This window comes from Fusarium verticillioides, chromosome 9, assembly GCF_000149555.1.
Source record: "Fusarium verticillioides 7600 chromosome 9, whole genome shotgun sequence".
Classification (NCBI taxonomy): Eukaryota; Fungi; Ascomycota; class Sordariomycetes; order Hypocreales; family Nectriaceae; genus Fusarium; species Fusarium verticillioides.
The window spans coordinates 2,469,927-2,483,802 of NC_031683.1; the positions used below are offsets into that span (position 1 = coordinate 2,469,927).

Consider the following 13,876-nt stretch of genomic DNA (forward strand, 5'->3'; position numbering starts at 1 on the left):
CTAGCCGTGGCGTGGGGATGAGCAAATTAGTGGCCAGCAAGCCTGCTTAGGCCCCCTTAGACCGAAAGCACAGGAGACTAGTGGTTCAGCAAAGGCGGGGTAAAGTCAATGGTTTGGGTCTTGTTGATCTGTATTAATATGCACTGTCTCGTCTCCACTCTGAGCTACTCTCTCTTTTCTTATCGTTCAGTTACGCACAGAGCCAGTGTCTCATGTCTTAGCCTGCTGTGTCACAATGTCAGTTCCTGCGGCATGGCCATCGAGCCCGGCGAAGCTCACGCTGGAAGCTTGGTCGCAAGGCTGTATGATTGGCGCCTTGATCATCATGATCGGTATCACGTTGGCTAATATGCGACGCGGTGTCATGTTACATAAACTTATCTTGATCGAGGTGAGCATCTTGTCAGCATCGCCTTCAATAGACAATCATCTCACAAAATTTCCAAGCTCCTTCTGGCGATGCCAAATGGATTCTTCACCTTTTTCGATCCTCCGACCTGGGGATGGTATCTCTCCTCGACTGTGATTTTCCTCATTATCTCATGGAATCTGCATAACGTCATCGCCTGGATGAAGAACAAGCCCTTCCTTTCAAAGCGAAATAATGCTATATATATTGGCACTATCATACTGGTCCAGCCTTACTGGGTCCTTGAGATCTATGCTAACTTCACCTACTTCAACACTCCTAATACTCATCTTTTCTCCTCCACTCGGCCGCTTGAGGCTGTCTGCCGGTAATCATCACCACCAAGAAAAGCTGAGCAATTTGACTGACACATATCAGCGATCCCTGGTGGATCTTTACCGCTATTAACCTTTTCTGGAACATTAAATACCGTTATGAGTTCAAACCCCTAGAGATTATCCGCATATCTCCTCGATTCGGTCTCTTACTATTGAGCATGTCTCTCAGTATCATCTTCATCATTGTCGATCTTCTCTCGGTCACGCCTGTTATCCCGATCGGTGTTATCAATCCATTCTGGAAGTTTGCATTTATCTTCAAATGCTTCACCGATATGATCGTTCTAGACGACTTCAAAACCGCACTAGATAAGCTAAGTCGGTACAAAATGGAGCAGAACTATCCGCTCCCTTTCAGCAGACCTAGCAGTCAGATACAACACCAGATGCCCAGGCCAGGCGGGGACGTTTTCCATGATAGATGTTATCGTGAAAGCTTGAGCGTGACAGTCGAGCATTTGGAAGGGGGCGACGATTGTGTAATTAGTGCCCCGACACGAGCAAAGGGGTTTCCTAATGCTGGGCTTTTAGGCAGAGCACATTCATAACGCCCCAGAATCAACAAGAATGCCAGTGCCTTAATCCTGTGACCGAAATCCATACAGTGACCATTCTTTCATCAAGTGCAGTTACATGAAAGCCTACAGACCTCAACATGCAAAGCTCTCCAGTCGCAACCCCGGAGTACTGCGACTTTGGTACGATAGGTGAACGGAATGTGCTTATGAGCCAGGAGTACATTGGACAAAACTAGCTTCCTGATTTATAGAGTTGCGGAGAGGGCATCCCCGAGACCAGTGACTAGGGTTTCAAGAGCTAGAGCTGTAGTTGGTCTAGAAGCACAGCGCAGGACGTTCCATGCATGCACGAGCGGTGATATGGCGGACGGTATGTACCATACGGTAACATCGGATGATTCGGAGTGGGTAAGATGCAGGGGAGACGATGCTCACCGGACCAAAATTCCCTCGCAACCTGGTCGTGCTCAACATGTCATAAATCTGACGGAGCCTTGACAATTCCCGCATGCGACGTGAAGCACGGATCAAGCGCTTGCTCAAGCTTGGAGATTCATCACTCAGATAGCGCCCGTCGAGCATCGACCATGCGCTTAGTGCATTGGCGGGGTGTTTATGGTCTCGAATCCGATAGGTCAGGTCAAATGGAAATGATGATCAACATGCAAGGATCTGATAGTGGAAATACGCGTATGGGTAGAACATGGCTTGAGCTCAAACAATGAGCGTTGTCTAGCCTGAGGCTATTGGCTAGGGAAGGACTCTCGGATTGCCATATGTGCCAGCAGGGCCGTCAAGGTGCTATACGTACTGCAGTATGGTGGGTTTCCTGCAATGCAGCGCAGTGGAAGCAACGCTAGTGAGCGGTGTGTCTGCTAACGGGCTTCCAGAAAGCAAATGGAAGTTGGGATGACACCTTAAGGTGTCAGAAGCGTCCACTTCGTAAGTGTTACATCGTGTCTTCCCGTCGGCGCGATAAAAACAATAACGCTGAACGGTCATTGGTAGCAATTAGGCGAGGTTCCAAGTAGTGTCGATCAAGCTTGCTTTTGAACGGCGTCTTAAATCGCATTAGGAATAACCTCATTGTGCGGGGGAATTCCGAGGAAGTATGTTGGTAGATCCCTTGTCCTCAATGGGGACACTGCAGGTAGCTACCCTCCTTCTACTCCCTACCGGCCTTCTCTCATCGCTTGGACTTCTCAACTACCCCATATGGGGAAGGTAGAACAGGTCTTATCTGAGCCCAAGATGGCCTCGTTTTTGTCGATCTTATGGGCGTTAGCCCAAGCAAACAACTCCGCATAATAGCTCAGCTCTGACAGCCAACAGGCCAACCCCGCACCCAACATGATGCCATCCCCAGTTCAAATCTGCAGTGTTGCGGGCACAGATCCAGATGACGGAGATTCGATAGTTAAAGTTAGCTCCGGCTTGACCGACACCTTCTAGAAACATTCTAAGCTCATGATCGCCCGGCTTCGCTGTTACAGCTGCTGATCCACGTCGTAATCCTGCTCATTTGTAGAATCTGCGAACCGACGAATGGACTACTTGGCGATGAAAGAGATGATTGGCTCCATTCGAGGCCGTCGTGCTTCGATATCTCCGGGGCTTGGGGTGATGCTTCTCGAAGCTTATCAACACCAACTGGAGTCAAGTTCAGTCACAGTGGATCTCAATGAATGGCTTGACAGGCATGTGAGAAGAGCGTCGTCGACTAGTCGTAGTCTTTCCTAAAGCCAGATGAGATGGGAAACATGGGTCGAGTCACCAATACAAGCTCCAGTTCCTTCATGGGTGCAATCACCAGAACTCGTCCAAAGATAATGATAAATCCAAAGTTGTAAAGAATCTATAAGAAGGATGTTGCCTCCTCAGCCCAGATTCTATTTACAACCGCAACCATCCTACTCACAGCATCAAGACATCCCCCCTCTTCAATACTCTATCTTCCATCTCAGCAATAGCTCGGGACCATTCATCACTTCGAAGATGGGACTTCTTAGCAAAGCGTCTCTTTCGAGGCCCCAAGATGAACCAGGCAAAGCATGGCCAGCCATCGCCGTGGGCTTCTTCGTTGCCTTTGGCGGTGTTCTCTTTGGGTATGCCACCTCCTTCATCTCTCGAGAATATCAAGGTTACTGACCTGTTCTATAGCTATGATACTGGCACTATTAGCGGTATCCTGGCTATGCCGTACTGGCAGCGCGAGTTCAGCACAGGTTATATCGACGCTGATGGAAACCCCAACGTCACTTCGTCTCAGGAATCAGCTATCGTGTCTATTCTCTCCGCTGGCACCTTTTTCGGCGCCCTTGCCTCGCCTCTCTTGTCAGATTGGCTTGGTCGTCGCCCTGGTTTGATGATCTCGACTTGGGTCTTCAACCTTGGCGTTGTTTTGCACACTGTCGCCACGGATATTCCGTTGTTTCTGGCAGGCCGCTTTTTCGCTGGCTTTGGTGTTGGCCTCATCTCTGCTACTAGTATGTCCCATGTTTATCCACATCTTACAGCGGCTAACTTTCATCAAGTTCCCCTCTATCAGTCTGAAACAGCGCCTAAATGGATCCGTGGTGCTATCGTTGGCTCCTACCAGTGGGCCATTACTATCGGTCTTCTTCTGGCCGCTGTTGTAAACAACGCAACTTCGAAACGGGATGACTCGGGCTCCTATCGAATCCCTATTGCGCTGCAACTTGCCTGGTCTCTTATCCTCTTCAGCGGACTGTTGTTTCTTCCGGAGACTCCACGCTTCCTTGTGAAGAAGAGCCAGTTGGACAAAGCGGCAAAGTCTCTTAGCCGCCTTCGAAGATTGCCTGCCGATTCCGCAGAAGTCGCACACGAACTCAATGAGGTTGTAGCAAACCATGAGTTCGAGATGAGTCTTGGGCAGTCCTCCTATCTTCAGTGCTTCAAGCCTCCCATGCTCAAGAGACAACTCACGGGTATGGGCGTCCAGGCGCTACAGCAGCTTACAGGTAAATGCAATCCAGCCTCAAGCACTCTTAAAGCATTTTGAATAATTCTAACTATTTCCTCAGGTATCAACTTCATCGTATGTTCAAGAAATGGTACCTCTGTGAAGCTTCCAGCCAACTGACAATCTTCTAGTTTTACTACGGCACCAAATACTTCCAGAATTCTGGTGTTTCTAGTGGCTTTGTCATCTCAATGATCACTTCAGCTATCAATGTTGCATCGACAGTTCCTGGCATGTATGCAATTGATAAATGGGGACGCCGACCCATGTTGTTATGGGGCGCCATCGGCATGTCTATCTCTCAACTCATTGTTGCTGTCTGCGGCACTCTGTCGACCGGTCAGCATGACAACGGCGAGATTTTTATCAAGAATCTCGGCGGGCAACGAGCAGCTGTGGCCTTTGTTTGCATCTACATCTCCATCTTTGCAGCGACTTGGGGTCCCCTCGTTTGGGTGGTGACAGGAGAGATCTTCCCACTCAAGACACGAGCCAAATCCCTTAGCATCACAACTGCTACAAATTGGCTACTTAACTGGGCTCTAGCTTATTCCACGCCGTATATGGTTAATTATGGCGTTGGAAACGCAAACTTGCAGTCTAAGATCTTTTTTGTCTGGTTCGGTTGCTGCTTCCTGGGCATTGCATTTGTTTGGTTCTTTGTCTACGAGACAAAGGGGCTCACTTTGGAGCAGGTTGATCAGCTTTACGAAGAAGTTAGCGTCGCTCGCAAGTCGGTTCACTGGGTCCCGTCCTCATCTTGGGAAAGTCGACAGGGCCACGGTGTGAAGAAGGAGGATGATGCAGAGGTAGAGGAAGTCGGCAATTGAGGGAATTCGGTGGAAGATGTAAATAGTCTTGGAATATGGAGAGTGGTGAGCTCGAGCTGGCCCATTGCGAGAATAGTGGTTATGTTCCAGATTCAGAAGACGTTCGGGAGGAGGACACCGGTAGCCAAGTCTTTTCCATGTAATCTACGTTGGGAATGACGGGTTGGCAGGGTTTGATGGTGGAAAGTTGGGGATACTTGTGGTTGTTCGAATGTCTTTGTTTTCTCTTCTTCTCTTGTCGGGCTTGTCCCTTTTATCTAGATAGCTTTCTTCTCTAGCTTAGAGATAACTCACTTCGCATCGCGCCGCACAAATTGAAAATACTCTTGTGAGCATGCTTAACCGCCTCTGGGCGATTCAGTGACAGTTATCGTGCCCACAGAATGGAAGGAGTTCTAATCAACTGAACCTTTGAGTAGTTGGTTTTTCCAACGCCTGTTCATCTGAGCTCTTGAACCTTGGAATGATAGAATGGTGGGCTTCCAGAACTGCCTTGAGGATTTCTGTGGCACTTGCCTCTATTGATTGCAGCACTAAGCATCAGGCGACACGTTAGAACAGTGCTCGAAGGCTCTGAAGCTTTAACTAGGTGAATAAATATCGTCTAGAATAGTCTTGCTCTGCACTGCGTATTCATGTTGGAGTTGATCCGATAGCACAATCCCATAGCTTCTTGAAAGGTCTCTAGGTCCTCCCCTGGGCACCTAGTACAAAGCCCAGCATAAAATTAAAAGCCAGGCATCCTTTATTAACAGTTTTACTTTTATTTTCATGAATTGCGTACCATTCCCATAATACACGCAGCTATCTAGTTCTTTCCAAGCTCCTTCGCACGGTCAGCAGCAGCCTTGACTGCCTTGTCTACGATTTCCTTGAGGCCAGAGTTCTCGAAGCTAACAAGAGCAGCGTGCGTAGTACCGTTAGGGCTGGTGACGTTCTTTCGCAGTTGAGCGGGCTCATCAGAAGACTCAACAAGCATCTTTCCAGCACCAAGGCAGGTCTGTGTGGCGAGACGAGTAGCCTGCTCTTCAGAGAGACCAAGGCCGATACCGCTGGAGATGAGATGCTCGACGAAAGCGAAGAAGTAAGCAGGGCCAGAGCCTAGACATGTTAGCAACAGTAATTTTACAAGATCTCATGATGAACTTACCAGAGATACCAGTGACGACATCAAGAAGCTCCTCCTTGTCAACCCACTCAGCAGCCTTGCTCACACTCCCCAAAAGCGCAGACGTCAACTCCCTCTCCTCCTTGGTAACATCCCCCGCCGCATAAAGCCCACTCGCACCCTCACCCACAAGCGCAGGTGTGTTCGGCATAACACGCACAATATGCGGCGCCTCACCCGCATCGCCCTTGAACCACTGCGCAATGCTCTCCAGCGTAATACCCGCCGCGATGGAAATAACAACAGGCAGACTATCCCTCTTGGCCCAAGCAGAGCTCAGCTCCTCACAGACGCCCTTGGCGACCTGCGGCTTCACAGCGAGGATGACCACATCGGCGTCGGCGGCGGCTTCTTTGTTGTCGGCGGTGGTCTTGACGCCTAGGTCGGCCATCTTGTTGCGGTTCACGTCCCAGGGCTCGGAGACGTAGATGTTGGACTTGGGGATGTTTTTGGCGAGGAGGCCGCCGATGATGGCGGCGGCCATGTTGCCTCCGCCCAGGAAGGTGATCTTGGCGTCTTGTAGTGAGGGAGTCATTGTGGTTGTGAGTTCTGATAGAAAGAGCGAGAAGGGATGCGCTGAGATGAGATGGTTTATTTATCGTAGGGTTCAAGTTTGGTGATACGTAAAAGTTTGGGGTGATGGCCGACCCCGCATCGGATTAACCCTGCGCTACCCTTTTAGCTTTGGCGATGGAGCGATAACGGCCTGGAATGACTGGCGTGAGGAAGCAATTCGTGACAAATTCGATAGCTTTTCGTCGGGATCCAAAGAGAAAAGCGCATGTTTTGCAAATAACCCGTTTGTTCATGATATACTCAGGGCCCTCATGTTTTTTATCGCATCTTGTGCCTCATGCTCGCAGCAATATTCACTGTCAGCTACCTCTTACACCTGCGCTGTACTTGTCACATACATTGAGAAGTCCCTGATATCAAAACCACCTCCTTCTCTCTTAATTTAGACAGAGTGCCAGAGCTCATTGTCGAACTATCTACGTAAATCTTTGTCAACCCCACGCCCTGTCGCTTAGAGGCGGCATTGTCGTGATCGACTGATAAGATAAGGGCAAAATGATGAAAATGGCCCAGCGCATTCGGAACAGGTTGTTATGGAGGCGATAGATCGGAGGATGCATTAAGATCAAAATACTTCTGGATGCGTTTGTTTTAATTAGTGATGAGATCCTGCTATCAAATTGCTTGTCAATGGCCGACAACTTGGTAAATCATCTAGTAAAAAACTCGAAGAATAATTGTACAGGACTGTAGATGATCTGAAGCTCGCCTGATATTGCACAGATGTCAAATTCAATACTGAAGAAAGCTCTACAAGCTAAAAATTCTTTGAGGATTTAATTAAATGCTTTGTCTCTCTCTAAACACTGAGATATCGCATCAATTAACATCTAATGCTTTACCACCGGGTAGCTTCACCCGCTTATCCTTATCGATATGACGTCACTGATAACAACGTAAGCATAAACAACTCATGATACTCCGTAGTATCTTCATTGTTCCAATTTGGAGTTGGACATCATTCCAGTAGATACATAACACAAAAACACCAATCATTCAATTTTAGCAAATTAGGTGGGAATGCATCTTACAGCTGACTCTTATCAGGAAACTTGCGGAACATATCAGCAAGCTTATCGATAGGCGCCGCCATAAGTCCCATAACCGACTCAAACGGCGGATTCTCTCCAGCGCTTGGATGACTCCTCGTCGGCACAAACTGCTTCGTACGCGCAAACTGCGTCGCCAAGCTCTCCGTCTCTTGGTCCTGCGACTTGATCGCCTGTTCAAGAGCAGGCAAGTCCCGATTCTCTTCCTCTTCAATGTGCTTCTCCAGCAAACCCCAGATTTCCTTGATCTTGGGAAGATACTCAGGATCTTGGGCTTTCAGGTTCTGAAAGACCTTGAGAAGCTCCTTGACCTATAAAGCATTAGTAAGTGGTGGGGTGAAAGAGAGGTCAAGGTAAGTTACCTGGTGGTGCTCTTGGCGATCTTCATCAGCTAATTGCTTTCCTTTATCGCCCATGTATTTCTCCATAGCGGGATAGACGATGAGTTCTTCGCCGATGGAATGACGTGCAAGTTCCCAGACGAATTGGTTACCGAAGCGCTGCTGGTGATCGTGGTCGGTGGAGTTGACTACTTCGTTGTAGTAGTCCTTTAGCTCACGATGGTCCTTGACAATGGCATCTGAGACAGCCGACATAGCTGCGACTTGAAAACGGATGGGTTTCTGGTAGGTGCGGAATTGCTGGGGCCTGATGGCTGCGCGGAGCTGAGGAGTCAAAATTGCACGGATTGAAGACATGATGAATTGCGATTGGGATATAGATATCGAGAGTGATGATTACATAGATATAGAAATATTCGCGGTTCTTTGAAGTGCCCTCTGCCTCCCTGCGTGCATACATATAAGTTGTGATATGAACACCATGACGGCGGAATGACCAGCTTCACTGCAGTGGCTACTCGTTGTGACGGCCATTCCACGACAAATGACGGATTGTCCAACACCAGAGATGATGCTACTGACGATGCTCCGACCTGCTCCCAATCAAATTGCAGATTATCATAACAGCTTGCTCATGATTCGTCTTGTCCTGAACCCCAGAAGGATACATCACTTTTCCGGGTCATTAGCTCCGGACGGAGGATACCGATGTCTCTGATAGGTCTCGGAAAGGCTGGGCATGCGAATGCTGATGTAGAGTGTGACACACGAATTACCCCAAGACTTTTCGGGTATGCGGGTTCAATGAGCTTAACGTTTGAACGAAGGTGCCAAATTCAATCAGTCTAGAGAGCTGCTAATATTGCCTAAGCTTTTTTGGCAGTGATGATAAAGGCACTGGGCTTCGTTGTCTCCCCTTGAATGGATCGGGATCACGATATTGGGTGGTTCACTCTAGCCTGCCTTGCATTGACCGGAGGGTTCATCGAGCATTGCGCAGCGCGCCCACTATACGTTGAATAACACAGCAAACTTGACCATCACGACGTTAACAAACAGTATTTGCCAAGGCAATTGCTATTTACAAGGATATTTCTTACACGATGGTACCTGGTTCAGTCACCGACGTTCCATTGACTCTCGATGAAAATCGCCAAAGCATTACGCCATAGTCAAGTCACAGCGACGCCAACGACTTTTAACGGATCAAGATCAACCCGTCATATCCAGTCCCCACTCCCCGCCGGTGATACAACGTCAAGCCAATTTTATCTCCAGAGTCATAATGTCATTGACTCAAGCTTTTGGAATCATCGACCTTCGTACCCCTAGCAATTGAGTGCTTGACGGCATGATTACGACCTACATGACGGAGCGATTGATAATAATCTCTACGCATCATAGTGGAGAAATCAATGCACGTCGGTAGTTGAAGAGGTAGTTGTCAGATAGCTGATGAATGTAGATAAAATGCTAGATCTGCTCGTGCATATTCCATCTGTATTCGACATCATTTCTTTCTGATTAATCATGTCGACTTCTTTGCTACGAAGTGCGATATTCCTCGCTGCAGTGGGTGCTGTTACTGCAGTACCTGTTGTATCAGAGGCTCAGACGACAGTCTCATCCTCTGGTCCAGCTGGTACACCACGTCCCTACAGCTTCGTGACTTCCCACGGCCCCTTCAAGGGAACACCCACCACCACCGGAGCTCTCTCAACTACAGTTCTCGCATCAGCTATTCCTGAGCGTCCCCCTCCCCCAGGATCTTTCGACTACCCCGCCAATGGCAAACTAAACGCTCCCCAGCCTGCGCCCTACACTCCAGACGGCGGTGTCGGCACCAACGGCTCTGCGCCTGTATATCGCGTCCAGAGTGACTTTGACTACCAATCCCTCGCTCTAGCTCTGTACCAAGAGTGGATTGAACTCGATCTCTTCCGCTGGGGTCTCGCAACCTTCTCAAAGGAAGAGTTCGACGCCTACGGTATCAACGATGAAGACCGCTTCTTAATCGAACACATGGCGCGTCAAGAAATCGGCCACGCAACTGTGATCAGCAACATGCTCGGCCCCGAAGCCCCTAAGCAATGCACGTACAACTACCCCGTCTCCAACGTCCCCGAGTTCATCGACTTCAACCAGAAGCTCACGCGCTGGGGCGAGTCAGGCGTGTACGGCTTCCTGCCGCACTTGAACTCTGGACCTGCGGCGCAGTTGTTGCTGCAGAGCATCACTATTGAGGCGAGGCAGCAGATGATCTTTAGGCAGTTTGGCGGTACGTTTGCGATGCCGGAGTGGCATACGCCTGGTATTCCGCAGAGCTGGGCGTGGACGTTATTGGCGCCGTATATTTCGAGCTGTCCTTATAACCAGACGAGACTTGTGTGGCAGAACTTTCCGTCGTTGAATATTCTGAATCAGCCTAATCCTGCGCGCATTAATGGGTCTGCTGTGTGGAATGAGACGACTGGTGGATATGCCAATACTTTGTCGACCAAGGATATTGATAAGGATGAGCTCTGCGTCAACGCTACTGAGACTGGAGAGAACTGCAAGGCTGCCATCACACACAACCGTACCGTTCCCCTGTCTTACCCCGGCCGTCAGGTCTTCCTGAACTGGGACGCACCCGGAAAGCCCGTTGGTCCCAACAACAGCTACATCACCTCCACCAACGTTAAGGAGCCCAAGTTTGCTGCGTGGGTTTCTCAGCTCAACGTAACATACTCTCCTCTCCAGAACATCAGTCTTGAGGATAGAACGGCGTATACCATCCAACCTAATGTTTCGACTTGGCAGGGTGATCCCGCTATCAATGGAACCATGTTCCTTGCTCTGACGGATACCGATCTCTATGTTACGCCTTATAACCTTACCATGATTAACCCTCACGTCGCTGCTCTGGCCGTTTACCAGGCTGGTTAAATTACTTACCGCTAACTTTTAGCTTGAGCTTTGGTGAAAAGGGAATGATGGATATGGCTTATGGATACTTGTATAATTCTATTCTTCGTGTATAATACCACGACTTAATGATCACATAGTTACTTGAAACTGGTATTGAAATGATAAAACTCAATTGCGTGACTATAATAAAATGCTAAAACAATTTCCCTTGTGACCGTGACTCAGATATCGTCATAACCATACAGACCCTCTTCCAATCCCTTGATCTGCAGCGCCAACAACTTAGAGTAGTATCGGCACATAGCAAGGTTACCGCCATGATACCAGAATCCAGGATGTCCACTCTTCTGCCAAATAGTCCTCATCTCACCCTCATCATTGAAGCCCCAAACATCATTCACCTTATCCGCAATCTCATCCCCGAACATGACCCTCGTCTGCGTTCTCATGTTCTGATATCCCGTCGCAAACACAATCTCATCAGCCTCGAGCTCAGAGCCATCCGCGAATCTCAGTCCATGCGGCAGAACAGTCTCGATCTCTTGTCCGTGCTTGACCTTGATTTTACCATCGGCGATGAGTTGAGAAGCACCGACGTCGATGTAGTAGCCGCCTCCGCGCTGGAAGTACTTGAGTAGAAGACCGGCGTCATCGGGACCAGCGTCGGTCTTGAAACCGGCTTTGTTGAGACCGGACAGAATGTCCTTATCGAAATCTGCTTGTTTCTTGGTTGTTGTGACAGAGAGCGCTTTGAACACGGGAATGGGAAGGCCGTGGATCAAAAGATCGGCGTCGTCGACGGGGGGACCGTCTTCAGAGTAGACGCCCTTGAGACCAATATCGGTGATGGCCTTGGAGGACACGACGTGGGTGCTGGAGCGCTGGACCATGGTGACGTCGTAACCCTTCTCAAGAAAATCCTGAGCGATGTCGTGGCCAGAGTTGCAGGATCCAACAACGATGGCCTTCTTACCCTGGCTGTTATCACGAGCACCAGAGAACTCAGAAGAGTGGCAGAGACGATCTCCCTTGAAGTCGGAAATTCCCTTCATGTCAGGCATGTTCTTCTTGCCAGAGTGACCAGTAGCCTGGATGAGATGTCGAGGGTGCAGAGTTCGTCGCTCCTTGGTACCATCATCCTTGGTGCGCTCAACGGTGACATCCCATCTCTTCTTAGCATCGTCCCACTTTGTCTCAACGAGGGAAGTCTTCATCCAGATGTTGAGCTCGAGAAGAGTGGCGTAAGCTTCGAAGAATTGAGCGAGCTTGTCCTTTGGTGTGAAGATGGGCCATTGGGGAGGGAATTGGAGATATGGCATGTGATCATACCAGACGGGGTCGTGGAGAACGAGCTGGTGGTATCGCTTGCGCCAGTTATCGCCGACGCGATCGTTCTGGTCGATTGCGAGAGCTTCGACGCCGAGCATCTTGAGACGAGCAGCGGCTGTGAGACCAGCTTGACCAGCGCCTAAAATCGTCAGCTATCACAGAAACTCATAGTCAAGAAGAAAGACTTACCAACGATCAGAACAGCAGGCTCGCTACCATCAGCGAAGTCAGCCTCAGCCTCTCGTCGCTGCGCCCAGTTCTTTCGGCCAGGCTTTCCACCATGCTCAACACCACGCGATCGATGATCATTAATCGCCTCCTCAAAACCCTTCAACTCCTGAATCCTAGTATAAAACGTGAAAATCTTCCACTCGCCATTCTCCTCAATCAACCTCGCAAGACCAAGTCCCTTACCGCGCACAGTCTCAATCTCGAAAAAGAACTGTACGCCCTGGACTTCACCAGCGCCATCGATAGGCAGAAACTGGGGCTTTCGCACAGGAGCTGAGCTATCGACCTCAATCTTGGTCAGGCGCAGACCGTCCTTTGATTCAGAGCAGGACTTCAGGAATGAGAGGATGTTGGAGGGGCCTTGGACGGTGCGGAAGTTCCAGGATAGGGCGAGATGATCGCGCCAGAAACCGTCTTCGGAGAATAGACGGGCGAGAGCTGTGAGGTCCTTGTTCTTGAGGGCTGTGTTGAAGGCGGTTACGAGGGATGTGGCGATTTCTTGGGGGTTTGAGGAGGAGGGCTTTTTGGTTGCGGAGGGGAACTTTGCGAGGGCGATGTTTGTTGAGCCGGGGACTGCCCAGGCTCGGGAAGTCCGGGGGATGCTCTGAGGAATAACGTCGCCCATTGTGAATATTGTTGCAAACTACAAGCGTGATTGTTGAACTGAAGATGGTTAAGAATGAGGAAGAGAGAATGTTGATGATGGGGTGAGTGAAGAGGGGAAGATGGTTGGGTTTAAGTAAGGCAGCCTCAAGTGAAACATGCATATAGCCAAACACAAGCCGACAGTTTCCAAGCCCGCTGATCGACGTTACATTTTTCTCTGCTATTGGACTATTCCTGTGAAACTCTACCTGCTGTGCTTCCCCACGTTTCCCTGAAAGCCCGCGCCAACTGTTTCTGCCCCTCCCCCGCCTGAAGCCCCGCACTTTGTCGAGCGGTTCCGACTACGGTCCCTACTTTAGCGGAATCGGCTCCGGGAGATCCTTCCATTGGCGGTTCCGTACGATTCGGTGCTGAGGAGGACTAAAATCCGGGGTAGTCAGGTTGTGAGGCTGATGGTCGGGGATGAGGATGTTTTGAAGGTGTCGTGAGGTGAGATTGTGGTGAGGGTTTCGGCAAATGAAATTGAGTTTGGCTTGCAGGGTGTTTCACCGGTATCGGGTCATGCGTGCAGATACGACTACAGATTTT

At 49.5% G+C, this 13,876-nt stretch overlaps 5 protein-coding genes across 5 annotated transcripts; 2 read left to right on the forward strand and 3 right to left on the reverse strand.

The window, feature by feature from the left end:
- Positions 1-235: 235 nt before the first annotated feature.
- Positions 236-5,078, forward strand: FVEG_16720 (hypothetical protein; the record flags this gene model as incomplete). The annotated part of the gene is made up of 8 exons (XM_018905961.1): positions 236-391; positions 448-737; positions 788-1,116; positions 3,193-3,370; positions 3,426-3,751; positions 3,800-4,246; positions 4,310-4,323; positions 4,380-5,078. The coding sequence occupies 8 exons, from the start codon at positions 236-238 to the stop codon at positions 5,076-5,078; spliced, it is 2,439 nt and encodes an 812-aa protein (XP_018757155.1).
- Positions 5,079-5,567: 489 nt separating this feature from the next.
- FVEG_10079 (pyrroline-5-carboxylate reductase) lies at positions 5,568-6,886 on the reverse strand. Its single transcript, XM_018899142.1, has 2 exons — positions 6,229-6,886; positions 5,568-6,179 (listed from the first exon to the last, which is right to left on the reverse strand). Exons 1-2 carry the CDS (start codon positions 6,779-6,781, stop codon positions 5,887-5,889), a joined length of 846 nt encoding a protein of 281 aa, XP_018757154.1. The 5' UTR covers positions 6,782-6,886; the 3' UTR covers positions 5,568-5,886.
- A 963-nt stretch (positions 6,887-7,849) lies between these two features.
- Positions 7,850-8,569, reverse strand: FVEG_10078 (hypothetical protein; the record flags this gene model as incomplete). The annotated part of the gene is made up of 2 exons (XM_018899141.1): positions 7,850-8,182; positions 8,234-8,569. 2 exons carry the CDS (start codon positions 8,567-8,569, stop codon positions 7,850-7,852), a joined length of 669 nt encoding a protein of 222 aa, XP_018757153.1.
- A 1,156-nt stretch (positions 8,570-9,725) lies between these two features.
- Positions 9,726-11,304, forward strand: FVEG_10077 (hypothetical protein). The gene has a single exon (XM_018899140.1). It carries the CDS (start codon positions 9,743-9,745, stop codon positions 11,138-11,140), a length of 1,398 nt encoding a protein of 465 aa, XP_018757152.1. The 5' UTR covers positions 9,726-9,742; the 3' UTR covers positions 11,141-11,304.
- FVEG_10076 (hypothetical protein) lies at positions 11,272-13,833 on the reverse strand. Its single transcript, XM_018899139.1, has 2 exons — positions 12,641-13,833; positions 11,272-12,590 (listed from the first exon to the last, which is right to left on the reverse strand). The coding sequence occupies exons 1-2, from the start codon at positions 13,305-13,307 to the stop codon at positions 11,344-11,346; spliced, it is 1,914 nt and encodes a 637-aa protein (XP_018757151.1). The 5' UTR covers positions 13,308-13,833; the 3' UTR covers positions 11,272-11,343.
- Between the last annotated feature and the right edge of the window lie 43 nt (positions 13,834-13,876).

What these genes read in the sequence shown, in the direction of transcription:
- FVEG_10079 (XM_018899142.1), bottom strand. Translation starts at nt 6,781, where the DNA reads ATGACTCCCTCACTACAAGACGCCAAGATCACCTTCCTGGGCGGAGGC. An exon ending in TGTCGTCACTGGTATCTCTG is followed by an intron (nt 6,180 to 6,228) that starts GTAAGTTCATCA and finishes TAACATGTCTAG; the next exon opens with GCTCTGGCCCTGCTTACTTC.
- FVEG_10077 (XM_018899140.1), top strand. Translation starts at nt 9,743, where the DNA reads ATGTCGACTTCTTTGCTACGAAGTGCGATATTCCTCGCTGCAGTGGGT.
- FVEG_10076 (XM_018899139.1), bottom strand. Translation starts at nt 13,307, where the DNA reads ATGGGCGACGTTATTCCTCAGAGCATCCCCCGGACTTCCCGAGCCTGG. An exon ending in GCCTGCTGTTCTGATCGTTG is followed by an intron (nt 12,591 to 12,640) that starts GTAAGTCTTTCT and finishes TGACGATTTTAG; the next exon opens with GCGCTGGTCAAGCTGGTCTC.